The sequence below is a fragment of the Aplidium turbinatum genome, chromosome 9, assembly GCF_918807975.1.
Source record: "Aplidium turbinatum chromosome 9, kaAplTurb1.1, whole genome shotgun sequence".
Classification (NCBI taxonomy): domain Eukaryota; kingdom Metazoa; phylum Chordata; class Ascidiacea; order Aplousobranchia; family Polyclinidae; genus Aplidium; species Aplidium turbinatum.
Window position 1 is genome coordinate 22,611,733 of NC_137480.1, and position 15,176 is coordinate 22,626,908.

The window sequence follows — 15,176 nt, forward strand, 5'->3', positions numbered from 1 at the left end:
TCTAAGCAGGTCTAACTATCACAACGCAATCGGAGCAGATGTTATTTCATCAATCAATGTTTTCGGTGATTGGCTGACCCTCGTGTCATTTCTTAGCATGTTTTACTTGCCTACATACTGTAAGTTATTTTGATAGTTTTTTATGGACTACATTCAAAAACACTAACTGCACATAGCCTACTGTATGAGCTTACGTGTATGCCAGCTCACGATCTACGCTACGACTAAGCGGAACACAATTCACTGATTATTATATCTGTGACGTATACTGTGACGTATATATCTGATTATTCAAAAGAAAGTCTGCATACAGATCTAAAGTTTACAAAGATCAGTTTATATCTTCATGCCATTTTGACTGGTAGCCTATTTCCACAAGACGGGTTTTGTTGGTCTCGCAAGGCTTGGTGTGTTTTGAAATGGCTTTGTTTGTGGTATGATTTGTTTGTATTGGATTTTCTTTGCTTGTCTTGCTATTGTTCATGATGAGCTGAACTCATGCAGGGCGTTCCTTTACGACCATCAGCATCCTTAACAACGCACCAAATCCGAGCAACAGCAATAGATTTAAAATCACATCAAGAAAATCAATTTCAATAAGACCAGTTTCAGCAGTAATACTGAAGCAATGTTGTTTGAATGATTAAACATCATTTTTTTAGCAAACGGTCTACTTTTGAGCTAGATAACTTCAGTAATATAGCCAAACCATCATAACAATACAACCCAAGCATCTGTCTGTCAACAATAGCAGAAAGTTTGTTCAAAAGCAAACAACCAACTCGCAAACCTCAGCACCAATGAAGGATACCATAGTAACATCAAATATAAACCATTCTTCGCCTAATTATCACCATCATCAAAAAGCAACGATTTCCTAGCATGGAAAATTGTTTGTATAATATTAATCATGTATATTTATAAATGATTTGGCTTTTAACAAATTGTTTTGTCATCGGAGCAAATGCATAGAGTTTGAAAAGCATTTTGAATTCCAAGCTTAAAAAACCCATGCTAACTGCTATAACATTTTGTACGCAATAAATGAAATCGGTATTTTGAAACAGCGGCCATAAGTGATCGCTTGATTGTTTTAAGTTGTGTACCTCATACGAGCTTTGCACACGTCGTTTTTACGTTCTCTGATGTTACTTACTATTAGTTCTGGAGTCTGTGTAACCCTGCAGGCTCTTATACAGGCCTGTATGAGAGAATTATTTACTAACTTTGCCGTTACAGTTGTAAAAAATCTTGGTAGTTCTTGCATGAAGTTGAATACTGTGTCGAATGATGTTCGTATGGCGACGTATAGCGGAGAATAGCGTATTGCGTAGGGTGTTCAGATTACAATTATTCCCTAACAAAACTAGCATAGTTTTGAAACACACCAGTTTCGGAGCACTGGCTCTTTCATGCAGGCGATTGCTTAGACATGCGAAATCAATACAACCACTGTCGGCTGCATAGCCGAGTGGTGAGAGCGCTAAAACGGCAATCGAAAGGGCGCCGGTTCGACTCCGTTCATGAACATGCAGCTGTGTCTTTGGCAGGACACTTAAAGGCATGCCTGAAGGTGGACATGAAGATTGGCTTCCGAGCCTTCCCGTCCACTTAATCTAAATCTTCAACCACCAGCCTGGATACGACAAAAAATACAGCCACTGAGTATTCTAACATTATTACCAAATATCTTACCATTTAAAACACACAGGTTTGCCAACAAGCTTCACAAAAACTGTGACAATTTTTAATTAGACAATACTATTGCCATATGGGACTGAAACATTTCGGAAGGCAGAAAAAATACCCAAATTTATGAGATTTTTGAAATTGCCCAAATTAAGTCGAGACAGCTACATACAGCTTAAAAACATATACTGCACAGTATGGTCTTTATTATAATTGCAGAGATGGTCATTCTGAAATTGGGAAACAGAAGAACGACGCTTTTCGCTGATTTCATCTTTTATTCATTAGACTACTAAGTCTAAGCCCTAGATATAAAGCCTACTTTCAGATCCTACAATACCAGTGAAATAACTTCAGTCATTATATTTTCTGTGATAGAATTTATTTTCTATAATAAAATTCTACTTGCATAAGGATCTTCTGATGATCCCAGTTCCCAAGTTAGGGTGAAGCAGGCTATAGAAACTTTTAGAGAGTAGAGTAGTTGAATTTGATGTAGCCTATTTTCTCTGCCATATTGCTTTGCATAAATTTTAATAGCAAAGAAAGCTAATATCACTTTTGTTTACAAAAGGCCTTTTAATATTGACTATACTTACAGTATAAAATAAAACATAAGCACCCATAAAAGAGTAAATACAAATTTTCAATCATCCTTAAATAAGTGGCCTTTTAGCTGAATAGAGAAGAACAGAAATTGCAACCAGTGTTTTTTTAGAGATTATTGTACTGTACTACTCACTACTTCTATTTTGTGGATTTGTACAATATAAAAGTTTGCAAATAACTTCATGTCTGTGGTATAGCCTAGTGACAAATATTAGTAGGCTACCAGGTGGCCTACTACAAAAGTTGTAGACGAAAAACAATAAATGAACGCGTACTCTCCTACAGTCGTTCTTATAAACTGGGGGCTCCCCCTTAAGGGGCGTAAATAATTTTCAAGGGAGACGTAAAAGTGGTAGGATGTTGCACCATAGTATACTACTGCTTTGTACAAGTCGTGAACACAAATGTTAGTAACACAGTTAACACCTCACCGTGTCCTACCTTGTGTCACGATCAGAGTTGGACCAATTACATGTAATTAATCACACATTTTCATGTACTGTAACTGCAGTTATAATTGAAATAGAGACTCTTTGTTGTTGAATGTTGTGTAATAATTGTAATTTCAAAACAATTTAATCTAAATTACAATTGCATTTACAATTACATTTTAGGCTAAATTAAACATCAGCCCCAGCAGAAAGACTTTTTTCCACAGCTGGTTACTTTTATACCGCAAAAGAACATACTGAACATAAACAATTTTCGCTATCTAATTTTTTCAAATGCAATTTTACTGTCCTTGATATGATCAAACTTTATAATACCGATGTACATAAATATTGAAATACTTAATCTTTGTAATCGAAACTTGTAATTAATTACATTTGAAAGTAGTTGCAATTTTAAAATGTCAGAACAATGTATTTGTAAGGTAATTATTGAACTGAAACTATGTAATTGATCCAAATCTGGTCACCATCATTCCAGTAAGGTGACTTAGATTCAGTTTTAGTTTGCATCGTTTATTTTTGCATTGTTTGTATAGTCCAGTGTTTGGTAACAATGGTTGTCAACCAGCTGAACATATCTGAAAACATTGAAGCATGTTATGTAGAAGTATTGCTTATGTTGAAGTGGATAGCAACATATACAAGCGGATAACCAAAATTTGAAGTCGCGTCAAGATTGCTTCATCAAAATGGTGCTACGGAGAAACAGGGCAACACTGGTTAAAAGTTTAACGCCACACAACGACACTGCTACATGTGTTTGGAAACTCAAAAACTTCACATTTATTCAAATATTATTCTCTCCTTGTTGTTATTTTCCGTTTGCTTCAAGGTTGTTAATGTTGTTGTTGTTGTTGACCCAACTACCGTATCTTGGCTGCACGAGGAGGCATTGCTAATCTAAGCTACTACAAGTCAAACGAGAGAAGTTAATATTTCTATATTATGCTCTTGACCTTGCGTAATAAAATTAACCCGTAAAGGCTTATTCGAAAAACTTTTATCAGTAATTGAAATTTTCCCCTTTTTGGACTTCTTTGACTTGGACTTTTTTGGACTTTGGCTTTTTGAACAAGTGTCGCGTGAACCCTTTGTGGTTTTATGGCCTATAAAACCATGTTGTAGATTATTGAGTTTCAAACTGTTAGTAGACTTCATTTCGTTTGGCTTTGCTTCTTTTTTCCTTCATCATTTCATTTGTGCTGGATGAAGAATCGACATCACTCGTGGATTCCATTAAATCATCACCTTCGGGAAAAGATAAACTCAGCTTGCGTCTAATTGTTGCTATTGCTCTTGGTATCTGTAACAAATTTGCTATGATAGGCTTTTTTAAATAGCAGTTTTTTCATGTTTTAAAGTTATGTTTATAACTTTAACAATTTAGGTAAATTACGTTTTTTCATTTCATCAATGTTTAAATCTTTTAGAATTGAACCTTTTTTCTTCTATTATTGCAACTTTATGGCTTCGGTGTTTGCCTGGTATTAATTGCTTTGTTACATTAAAAGGCCATTACAAAGCCATAATAAATCTCTGATCCCGACTGGAAGTTGCCCGGGAAAATTATATGGTTTGATCAAAGTACATAAGCCAGGCAATCACACGAGACTGGTCGTTTCGATGGTTGGCACTCCGGAATATCAACTGGCAAAATTTCTGGACAATGTCATAAAGCCGTATATTTCCAACACTTACATGCTAAATTCGACTAAACAATTCATGGAAAAACTGAAGGATTTTAAATGTAGGCCTACTCTAAGTGTTATGGTGAGTTTCGATGTGACATTGCTAGTTACTGACGTGTCGCTACGAGAAACCATCAATATTATTTCTGATCACATTTTTCATGACAACCAACCGCATCGACCACTCATTGAAAAAAAGGATTTCATAAAATTGTTAAATCTGGCCACTGAAGATATGTTTATGTTTAATAATCGCTTGTTTAAACAGATCGATGGCTTCACCATAGGTTCTCCACTTGGTCCAACTTATTTTTAGCGCACTTTGAAACGAAAATGTTTGAAGTGCTTTGTGACTTTTACCCAAAATTGTATGTACGTTATGTTGACGATATTTTTGCAATTTTTGACAACGATCAGTCTTGTTCGCAGTTTTAAACCTTTTTACTGCTCAACATCAAAATATCAAATTTACGGTTGAAAAATCTGATAGCACTATTGCCTTTTTAGATGTTGAAGTAAAAATAAATCATGATTCGTTTGACACACAAATCTGGCGAAAACCCACCAACACTGGCTTACTTATTACAACACATTTTTCCCAAATAAGTGGAAATCTGGATTAAATTTATGTCTTTTATCTCGTGTCCGTTTGGTTTGTTCGAGGGACTTATTGTTCCACAATGAAACTAATAAGTTGAAAAATATGCTACATTTAAATGGATAGCTGTCATATTTTTTTGATAAAATGTTGAAAACTTTTTTTAATACAAAACCGGAAGATATACCCGAAGAAGACGATTGTAGCAACTTTTTGATGTACCATTTTTAAGAAAAGATTCGGTCAGATTTTTAAAAAATTTAGCAAAAATTGTTAAAAAGAAATTCGATTGTAACATTTACCCTGTATATAGAAAATTCAAAGTAGGCAGATATTTCCAACTAAAGTCGCCTACGCCCTTTGCTCTATGTTCTAATGTCGTGTATAAATTCAGTTGTTTGCGTAATGCAAGCCAGACACACATCAGCATGTCAACAAGACATTTATCGACTAGAGCTGGGGAACACCTGAACTGTCTTGATTAATTTTGAACAAAACCAAGAAAAAGATAAAATGTGAAATAATGTTGAGTTGAAAGGTTACAAAATCAGTGGGAGCCAAAGAGTTGTGAAATAGCAAAAATTAAACCCTGGTTTCACTAGGGGCGATATTCTATTTAATTTAAAAATAACCTTTCACTCCCCTTTCCTCTCCAAATTTTATACATGCATGAACAGTATTATTACTATTATAACTTATTATTGTACAAATGTTTTGCGCTATAATAACTTTAAAACGTTAAGCGCGGTTGTCCCAACGATCCTACCCGTCATCTATCAAACCAAAAACTAGTTTTTGGTTTGTTTAAATAACATTTTGCTTCAACTGAAATTTTTTCATGGAAAAGTTCTTTGAATAGCCCCATTAAAAGTATTTTAAAAGTAACCACTTCCATGAATTAACTTACCATCCCTGTGTTGGTATGGAGAACAGCTTTCAATCCGTCTCGTTCCATGTACAGACGTAGTTGCTCTAGCGCCGCCATGCGAGTGCCTACAACTATGCTGAGAAGACCAATGGCGACACCTATTGATGCGAACACAATGCAAGAAAGATATCTGCAAAAGCAACGTTGGAAGTATCATCTCAGGAGCAAAATGGTTGGAACGCCAGAATAACCTGATTTAAAAATAAACTAGAATGCAAGCTACATACCATATTCATGTTTAGCAAGTATTTCGAAAACTATACTGTCTTTATCGTAATTTTTAAATGTATTTTTAATGTAATTTTACACATTTACAGTATAGCACTAAAGATGAAGACAGTATAGTTTTCGAAACGTTTGCTCGGTATAAGTTTAGTATCTACATTTTGGGCTCTTCATTATGTGAAATATTATCTCAGGTTGAAATATTTGGGATTGAAAATTTAGGCCTATCAGTAAACAATACTTCAAAAGTCTCTATTCTAAAACTGACGTTAACGTGCTTGATTATTTGTTTTTGCATGATCAATGATCATGTATTACTTCAGGTATTTTGCTTGTTTGTCGGCTGCATAGCGGAGTGGCGAGAGCCCTGGAACGGCAATCGAAAGGGCGCCGGTTCGACACCGTTCAAGAGCATGTGGCTGTGTGTTTGGCAGAAACCTTAAAGGCATGTCTGAAGTTGGACGCGAAGATTGGCTTCCTTGCCTTTCCGTCCACTTAATCTAAATCATCAACTGCCGGACGTAAGCTAGAATACGACAAAAAAGGTATTATTCATTCTCATAATTTTCAATGGCAACACAATTGGAGAACTGCTTCTGTTATTTGAAATGCTTTTGTGAACTTTTGAGAACTGCTTTTGAAATTTGAAATTTGTTTGTGTCATTACAACCTCGTTTATCGGCCTAAAAAAGCCCGACGTTGAAACGTTTATAATAAAGATAGGTGAAATGTAAAAGTCACTAGCCTATGTTGCCAAACAAAACGTTTATGGAAAGCAAAGTCAAGAAAGATCCTGTGGACCTTGTGCTTGATGACTGAAGGATATTGAGGAATCAACATCAATGCACTTTTCAGCGAAAGAAAGTTGTGGCCGCCACTACATCACAATATGACTCCTGATTAAAATAACTGTAGTTTTTTGTTTTCTTTTTTATCTACGTTTTGTTTTGCATCCGAATAAGAACAATGACTGACTGAAAGCATACAACATTGTTTTTGTGTCTCCTTGGTAGAGAAATAAAGGACACATACGTTAAAAAATGTCTCAATAGAAATTAAAAACCAATTTTGAAAAATACTTTACTTAATGCTTTGATAAGGCTACACGCTAACCAGTTTACTTTTTGATTTTGGACTTTGCTTTATGATTTACTATTGATTTTGTTTCTTTTACTAGACGCCTGATAGATGTGTGGGTAAGTAAGCTATGACGCCCGTCATATAAGCGTAAGTTCGTTGTTGATATTGATCGTCCTCAACCTCATTGTTTTTTGATGAAGTTGCTTTTAAATAATTTATGGAATAGATGCTTTAGTTACCGTACGCACAACAGCTAACTAGCAATGTTTCAAACAAGCGTTAGCCTAAACTTGCATCGTGTCTTCAGTTTTGCAAGAAACCTTTCAGTAACCTGAAAATTTATTCAGGTTGTCGTCTGACCAGTGGCCGTTTATGGATACACACCCAAACAGCAAATTAACCGTTTTTTACATTGATTCAACGTCGGCAGACGTTAAATCAATGTAAAAAACGATTGATTTAGTCTTTGTTCACTTGCCCATAACAAGTGAACTAATGTATTTGTTTGACGTATACTGGAATGTAGTCCAGCTAGAAAGATATTTTTGATTACAGTATAAACTGCATACCTATCTTTGTTCAAAAACTACACAATGGAATCAGATTTTTTACAACAGCAAGTTAGAATTTTCCAAAAAGTTCCTTGAAGTGTAGAAGATGCCACAACGATTAAACCTATACACTGAGCTTGCTAGAGAAGCATATTTTTTACAAAATAAGCCTAATATACAACAGTATGTACAATAAAAGTTAATGTTCGATTTTAGCTTAATTGAGCTTTTCTTTGTAGTTTGTCCACATGATAATGCAAAAAAGTGAAACATTTTTTGTTCTTAACGTTTAAATCTAGCAACTTTGGAGAAAATATGCTTTGTTTCAGAGAGTTACTTACAAATTGTAGTGAAGTTCGAGAAACTCATTGGCTATTGGCAAACTGCTAATGTTATTTATTTCCAGTCTGTCGTACTCGATGCACAGAATGCATGACACGAATGCAAACGTAGAGGCTAGCATGTACCCCACAATCTGCAGACAAATATAAATAAGTCATCAGAAGTCTTGTGGTTGGATGTTTGCAATCTGATTTTTGTTGGTTGGTTGGTTTTGAATCTTTATCCTTGGACTGACAACGCCTTGATAGGTTATTCCTGGTAGTTTCGCATACTTGTGTAGACTGTAGAGGCTCTTGACGCAGGGCTGGTTACCGAGATTGACAGAGTGAAGTTTCCGATTGTTAAAGTCTTTTTGCCGGGGAATTATTCCATCCATTAGGTGCCGCTGAATGGAGATCAGTCCTAAATATGCGTTGCTCAAGCGCATACCCCGAGAGTCGAACCAGCGCCGCTTGATGTTGAAGCTGCTTTGTTCACGAAGTCACGCGCTAACCAGCTGAGCTATCGAGGCGTACATATGTTAAAATTTATATCTGCTATGCTATGATGCTGTACATTTCAAAGTTGCATTTATTTTCAAATTGAATTGACTATGTTGGAAGAAACAAAAGTTTTAGTTTCGAAAATAACAACTTAAGATGGTAATTTCAAATGGCAGTTGCATAAAGATTTTCATAGAATTTCTAGCACCTTACCGTGTTCGCCTGCCTACCAAACGATGCAAAGAAATCCATTCCTCCAGACAGAGCAAGCTGCAATTAGCGTTTAACATTTCAAATTGAAATAGTGTTATTTTAAATGTTAGTACTGTTCACATAATGATTTCAAAGTTTAACACATCGGCCACTTGCGGCTATTACACTGCGGTTTGACAGTTAAACCATTGTAACTCATATTGAATGGCGTTAGTAGACCAACAGTTGCTTTTACTCCCTTAAAATTTTGTTACGGCTTGCATCGACCTAGGGTTGACCTTGTTTAACTAAAAATGAACAAAAACAATCATGTTTGATCGACTTATTCGTCTTTCACTTTTGAAAATAATTTTTGTTGAAAACAGTTTGCTTCAAGTAACTTTGTACATTTCAATCTTAATAGGCTACTTGTTTTATCAATGCTTCCTAAGGTTTAATTGCATCAACGCAGCTTTGCCCTTTCCATTTTTGCCTTTGCCACCTTTTTCCGTTCACATTACGTGCTGGTATATTGCCAGATGCACTGTAGATAGTAGCCTACTATCTTTTTTATCCCCCACACGTTTATCACAAAAAATGAAAGAGCTGAAAAGCACACCCAAAAACTCGCATGAAAAGAAGTAGCGTACTCACCACCGCTGCTGTCCACAGTGGTGCCATACTGTCGTTTCCTTGATAAAACAATCTCGCGTCCTTGGAGGGATATGTGGTCCCACTACATAAAAATCAGTGTGTGACAAAATATCATAAAACATGATTTTAAGATATGCACTAAGGGTTGGTGGCACCAACATTGAATTATTTAAGCAAAAGATGAAGTTAATCGTCAGATTAATTAATTGAAAATCGGTTTGTGCAAAGTTCATCTGCGGATCAGTAATCGATGTTTTTAACGAATAGACTACGGTTGGTTTATACAAATACACAACCTGCAGCACAAGTTAGTTAATCCGAAGATTAGCCTAATCTGAAAATAATCCTCGGTTGGTGCATCCAACGGTGGATAATATCATGGACTTCTAAATAGTAGCATCTGGACTGGAAACTCAGTGGGCAACAGTAGGCCAAACAGTTGGTACAACAGTTGGCCAACACTGGGCCAACAGGGTTAGTTACTTGGCTGTTGGCCCACTGTTGGTCAACTGTTGTACCAACTGTTTTGCCTACTGTTGCCCACTGAGTTTCCAGTTCAGATGCTACTATTTAGAAGTCCATGATAATATCTTGGCGGCAACAATCCAATCTAAGATTTTTTGTCGCATTCCACTTCATCTAACTCCTTTGCTACCAAACACAAGCCTAGATTCAATCAGAAATTTTTACAGATGATACTTAATATGATAATAGACTGATAGGGCTTCATTCCAGTTTCACATTTTTTTTTATGAAACTTAACCAAGAAATCTTCATCCTTCATTGGATCTGGTTGAAGCTAACCTATCAGGTGTTGTTGTTGAGTTTGTGTAGCTTGTTGCTAATGTTGTTGTGCCTTCAGCTATGGAGGAATCCTCTGTGCTGAGTAACTCTTGTTTTCCAGAAGATTTCATTGATACAAGGATCATCCCAAGAATAAACAATGGAACAATAAGGAAAAGCTGTAAAACAGAATGAGTGTCAACTACGAGCAAAAGAAGACCAGGTCGCTTATGATGCAATTAACCATCAAAACTCTCACGGTAGCCTACCATTAGGCTTACTACTACAGTACCACAAATTGGCTCAAAAACAAAGGGCACACTTTAGAAAGTGGAACTAAAGCCAAACTGTAAACCAAACAATATAACCTAGTTATTTGCTGGAAATTCCGCTAATGTTTACATGAAATAAGTGACTCCCATATTACAGTGGTTATTGTTGTGAACCTTGCCAACACAAAAGAAAATTTCAATTTGCTAAGCTTATGATCAACTTTGCCAGAATTGTTGGTTACATGTTTTAGCAATGTATGGACTCTACTCTTTCTTTTTGGGTTGACAAAGAAATCATAAAAAAAAATTAAATATTTCAACAATACATAAGTATGCGTTTATTGTATTTTAATTGTTTTTGTAAATTCACCTTCAAAAGTCCAATCATAACCAACAGAAAGCTGGTGTTGATACCGAACACTGTGTCTTCCAGATTTTGATTCTCATCAGGCACTCTGTTCATTGATGACTTCTTCCTTCGTTCTAGTAGTTGTGATTTTGCACGGCTTGGCCTGTTTATACATATCATTTGTCATGTTTTTTTTGTTTTTTCTTTTTAATAAAGGTCCAATAAATCTTTGAATAAACTCAAAAACTGCTTTTTAATTGAATCTATAGACGAAGAAAGTATAATTGTTCCTTTTTTAAGCCTGTGAGTGAAAATAAGAATCTATTTCTTATTACACCAGTGGTGATAAATCAACACAAGTACTGACAAAATGTTCTCAAAATAATCAGCAGCCAACTTATTTTTCTTACCGCCTTCTATTTGATTTGTCATTGGCTTCTTTTTGATGTGTGATCTCTCCGTTCAGTGGCTGCAAACTGAAAATTCAAAAATTGTGAAATTTAAATCAAACGATTTAAATATGCAAATATCTTTTTTAACACTTTGAATATTTGTATGCTGCAACATTAGAGTTAAACGACCAACGCTGGCATTACGTCTGGCCGATGTTGGAACATACCTTTGGCCAACGTCGACCAGAATTTGGCCACCAACGTTGGTCAGGTAAAGAAAATGATGTATAACACGTCTGCGCGACAGTGGCCACAACGTATAGCCGATGCTGCAGCCAATTTCCAATGTTGGCCCAAAATTCCTTGTTTACTGCGGTATTATATGTACTTTAGAAGCACAAATTAAAAAAGAACCATACCCATAAGCTACTTCTAAACTTACTCTGGCGGAGTCGTAACAACAGTTAGACTTTGTTGCATTTTCTTTATTCAGATGGGAATTTATCGAATATTTTAAATAACTTTCTAATTTCTTCTAAAAAAATCTGTGTTTTCTATAAAAGCACCTGGTAATATCGAAACTTTGTAAAAATTATAATTTTACCTGTTTGAACAAAAACTACAGTCCAAACGTTGTACGAAATATAAATCTAATATGCAAATCATCATTTAAAAGGTAATCAATTTTTATTTACACTGAGTATGAGTAAACAAAATGTTGTGACCCCAGATGGTGACTAATAAAACATGCCTACTTGAAAATTATATTCCAGATTTATTATATGCATTAGCTCAAAAATGCAATAGCATATGGAACTTTCGTTACAAAATATCAAACTTCATTTCAATTTTACAACCACCAAACGTTTTAAGGAAATTAAACACTTTGCAAGTGACGTATTTCCTTTTCAATACCCTTCTACGGTAGTGTGTGACATTCAATTTTAACAACAAACTTGAAACAGCACGAACATCTAAACTGCTACCATCTTGGGTCCATTCAATTTATTTAACCCATGATCTTCATAACAAGTAAAACATAGGCCTAAATCTTTTATAATTTTTGTAAAAATCTATGTTAAAACCTGTCTGCAGAAACATCTTGGCTGTCTATGCCTATCCAAGCGAAATTAGTAGCAACAAAGTGTTTGCAACTGTGTTTAGACATGAGATACATAATTTATGCTCACGCATCGTGAGGTATTACAGCATGATAGCTATCAGTTAACACCACTGTTGTACTGCCATAAAGCGGTCAACAAAACAACGGTGATGAACTGTTTTATTTTGATCAACAACGCACGAGTACAAAATAATTGACACGGCGAGAAGAACACAATAAACATAGCCAGGTCAAAGACTTTAAAGAACCGGCCTTTAATTCTGCTTCATGTGCATGTTATTTTTCTCCAGCTATTTTTATCAGCTGATGTTTTTTAATGTAGTGGTACGCTTTTCAATCATGCAATCTTGGTTCGACTCCTGGTAGAAGCTGGTTGTTGAAAACACACCGCTCATCTCTTTCCATGGTGTAATAATTTGGATGGTCGAAAATCCAAGTATACAGTCGTGGCCAAAAGTTTAAGACCAGACTTGATTTATGACGTTTTTTGTATAACGCCATAATTCTGCATCAGATATTGTTTAAGTTGCACCATCTTTATTCTTGGTCGAAATCTGATGTAATCAGTCGTTATAGAGCAAATATCAATTGAATATTAGCCAGTGGAGATCACTTTTTTGTATTACTTATCTGCCCAAAATGGGCAAAATGTGCTCCCTTTCGGAGGTTCAGCGATGTCAAATTGTTGTTCTCCGCAGGAAAGGCTACACAGAACATCAAATTGGTGATCAGCTTGAATTTAGAAAAACTTTTGTGCATCAGGCAATTGTGAAATTTAAGAAATCAGGAACTTATGCTGATGCAAAACGCAGTGGTTGTCCTTGAAAAACAACTCCTAGATCTGACATCTTCATGAAAAGGCAAGTGGTGAAGTCTCCAACATGTTTAACCAAACAAATCAGAGCCGATTTGAATGAAGCCGGTATTCCAGTCAGCAGGAGGACTGTTAGCCGCCGATTAGTTGTAGAGTTTGGTCTGAAGTCACGAAAACCAGCAAGAAAACCGAGGCTTACACCGGCGATGAAGAAGAAGGGCCTCCTGTTTGCGTTGCAGCACAAAGGCTGGACTTCTGCCCAATGGTCTAAAGTTTAATTTTCGAACGAATCAAGTGTCCAACAGTTTGGTGCAAGAAAAAGAAATGTTCGTCGACCCTCAGGAACACAATATGATGAAAAGTATACCCGGCAAACGATGAACATCCACCAGGTGTGATGATATGGGGAGCCATTTCGACCAAAAGTACAGCCAAACTCATTTTTCTAAAACCAGGAACCACGATGAACGGCCAGAAATACTTGAACTTAATGAAAGAGAAGCTACAACTGCACAATAGTGCACATGTCGGTGCACGAGTGTACAATTTTGGTGCAAGATGGAGCCCTATGCCATCGTTTAAAGACAGTAGCAGAGTTTTTTAGGTCTAAGAAAATCACTCTTCTGCAGTGGCCGGGGAACAGTCCCAATCTTAACCCTATTGAAAACTTTTGGACTTTTCTCAAGAGTAATGTTGCTGAAAAACATCTCTCGAGTAATCCTCCCTACTTGAAGTAACCAAATTAGTCTGGATCCGTGAAATTCCTGAGGAACTTTGCAAAAATTTAATTGAAAGTATGCCCAGACGAATCAAGGCCGTCATCAAAGCGAAAGGAGGACACACCAAATGTTAAAAATTTGAGACTTTGATGCAAAATACAATATAAATGCTTATTACTTTGTCATATATACAGTTAGCAAGAAATAAGTGAAAAAACGACAAGAAATAGGACGGAGAACTGATTTTCTCGAAATTTGCGGTTTGGTCTTAAACTTTTGGCCACGACTGTAATGCAAACCTTATCTTTTCATCTCCGAACTCTTGGAATCAAGTTTTAGACCACCTTTTTTTACCTTATCCTCGGAAAGGCTGTCCATACCGTCATATTGCGTAATAAAACTTAGCAAAAACGTCACATTTGTTGTCACATGGAGGGAGTGAAGAAAGGCAAGCAGAATATCTGAATGTGCCTTTCTTGACGAAAGTTTTTCTGGAATGAAGTCCCCCAAATATTTTTCTATATACTTTTCATGCTTTGTTTTTTACCGGTTCAATGGCTTTTTATGTTATTTGACAGATATAGTTCCCTTAGATCAGTGGTTCCCAACCTTTTTGTTTTCACGGACTCCTTTAGACAAATTATTAATTCTGCGGACCCCTACCTAAATTTTGCATGAAACTCACTTAACATACTATTGACTATTGTAATAATTATGCTATTCAACTACTGTACTATGTCACATTGCATTGCCGCTATGACTCCTGCGGCAAATATCAGGATAAACAGTAGCTCAAATAAGAAAATAAATGAATTGTTTAAGAAATGTCTTCAGTATTTGAATATTAAGGTGACCCAAAGCGCAATGCAGAAACTTTTTCAACGTAAGCAAATTTAATGAGCGAAATAAAAGTGAAAAGATAGCTTTTCATTTTTTTTCTCCAAAATTCATCAAGGTAATCACGGACTCCCAAATGCTTTCTCACGGACCCCCAAGAGGTCCGCGGACCCTAGGTTGGGAACCACTGCCTTAGATAAAAATGATGTCGTTAGCGTTGATTAGTATGCTCAAGTTTTGCAGGTTGATATGTGTCTGATTGGCAGCATATTTTGCGTAGCCTATATAGCCAACGAACTTGTTAAAGATAGCCTATAATCAAGTGTCCATCGAATTCCCTGATGACCTCGTGGTGTGAGTAGTTCCTTGGATAAGCACCAATCGACGCTGAAGAGAA

At 36.1% G+C, this 15,176-nt stretch overlaps 1 protein-coding gene across 1 annotated transcript; it reads right to left on the reverse strand.

Annotated features, from left to right (window-relative positions):
* Positions 1–3,894: 3,894 nt before the first annotated feature.
* LOC145776812 (uncharacterized) lies at positions 3,895–13,637 on the reverse strand. The gene is made up of 9 exons (XM_082588032.1): positions 13,591–13,637; positions 11,305–11,370; positions 10,916–11,057; positions 10,295–10,452; positions 9,491–9,572; positions 8,858–8,914; positions 8,162–8,295; positions 5,944–6,094; positions 3,895–4,053 (listed from the first exon to the last, which is right to left on the reverse strand). Exons 1-9 carry the CDS (start codon positions 13,635–13,637, stop codon positions 3,895–3,897), a joined length of 996 nt encoding a protein of 331 aa, XP_082444158.1.
* Between the last annotated feature and the right edge of the window lie 1,539 nt (positions 13,638–15,176).

What these genes read in the sequence shown, in the direction of transcription:
- LOC145776812 (XM_082588032.1), bottom strand. Translation starts at nt 13,637, where the DNA reads ATGGCTCCCCATATCATCACACCTGGTGGATGTTCATCGTTTGCCGG. An exon ending in TTATGATTGGACTTTTGAAG is followed by an intron (nt 10,453 to 10,915) that starts GTGAATTTACAA and finishes TCTGTTTTACAG; the next exon opens with CTTTTCCTTATTGTTCCATT. An exon ending in TCCATACCAACACAGGGATG is followed by an intron (nt 4,054 to 5,943) that starts GTAAGTTAATTC and finishes AATTTGTTACAG; the next exon opens with ATACCAAGAGCAATAGCAAC.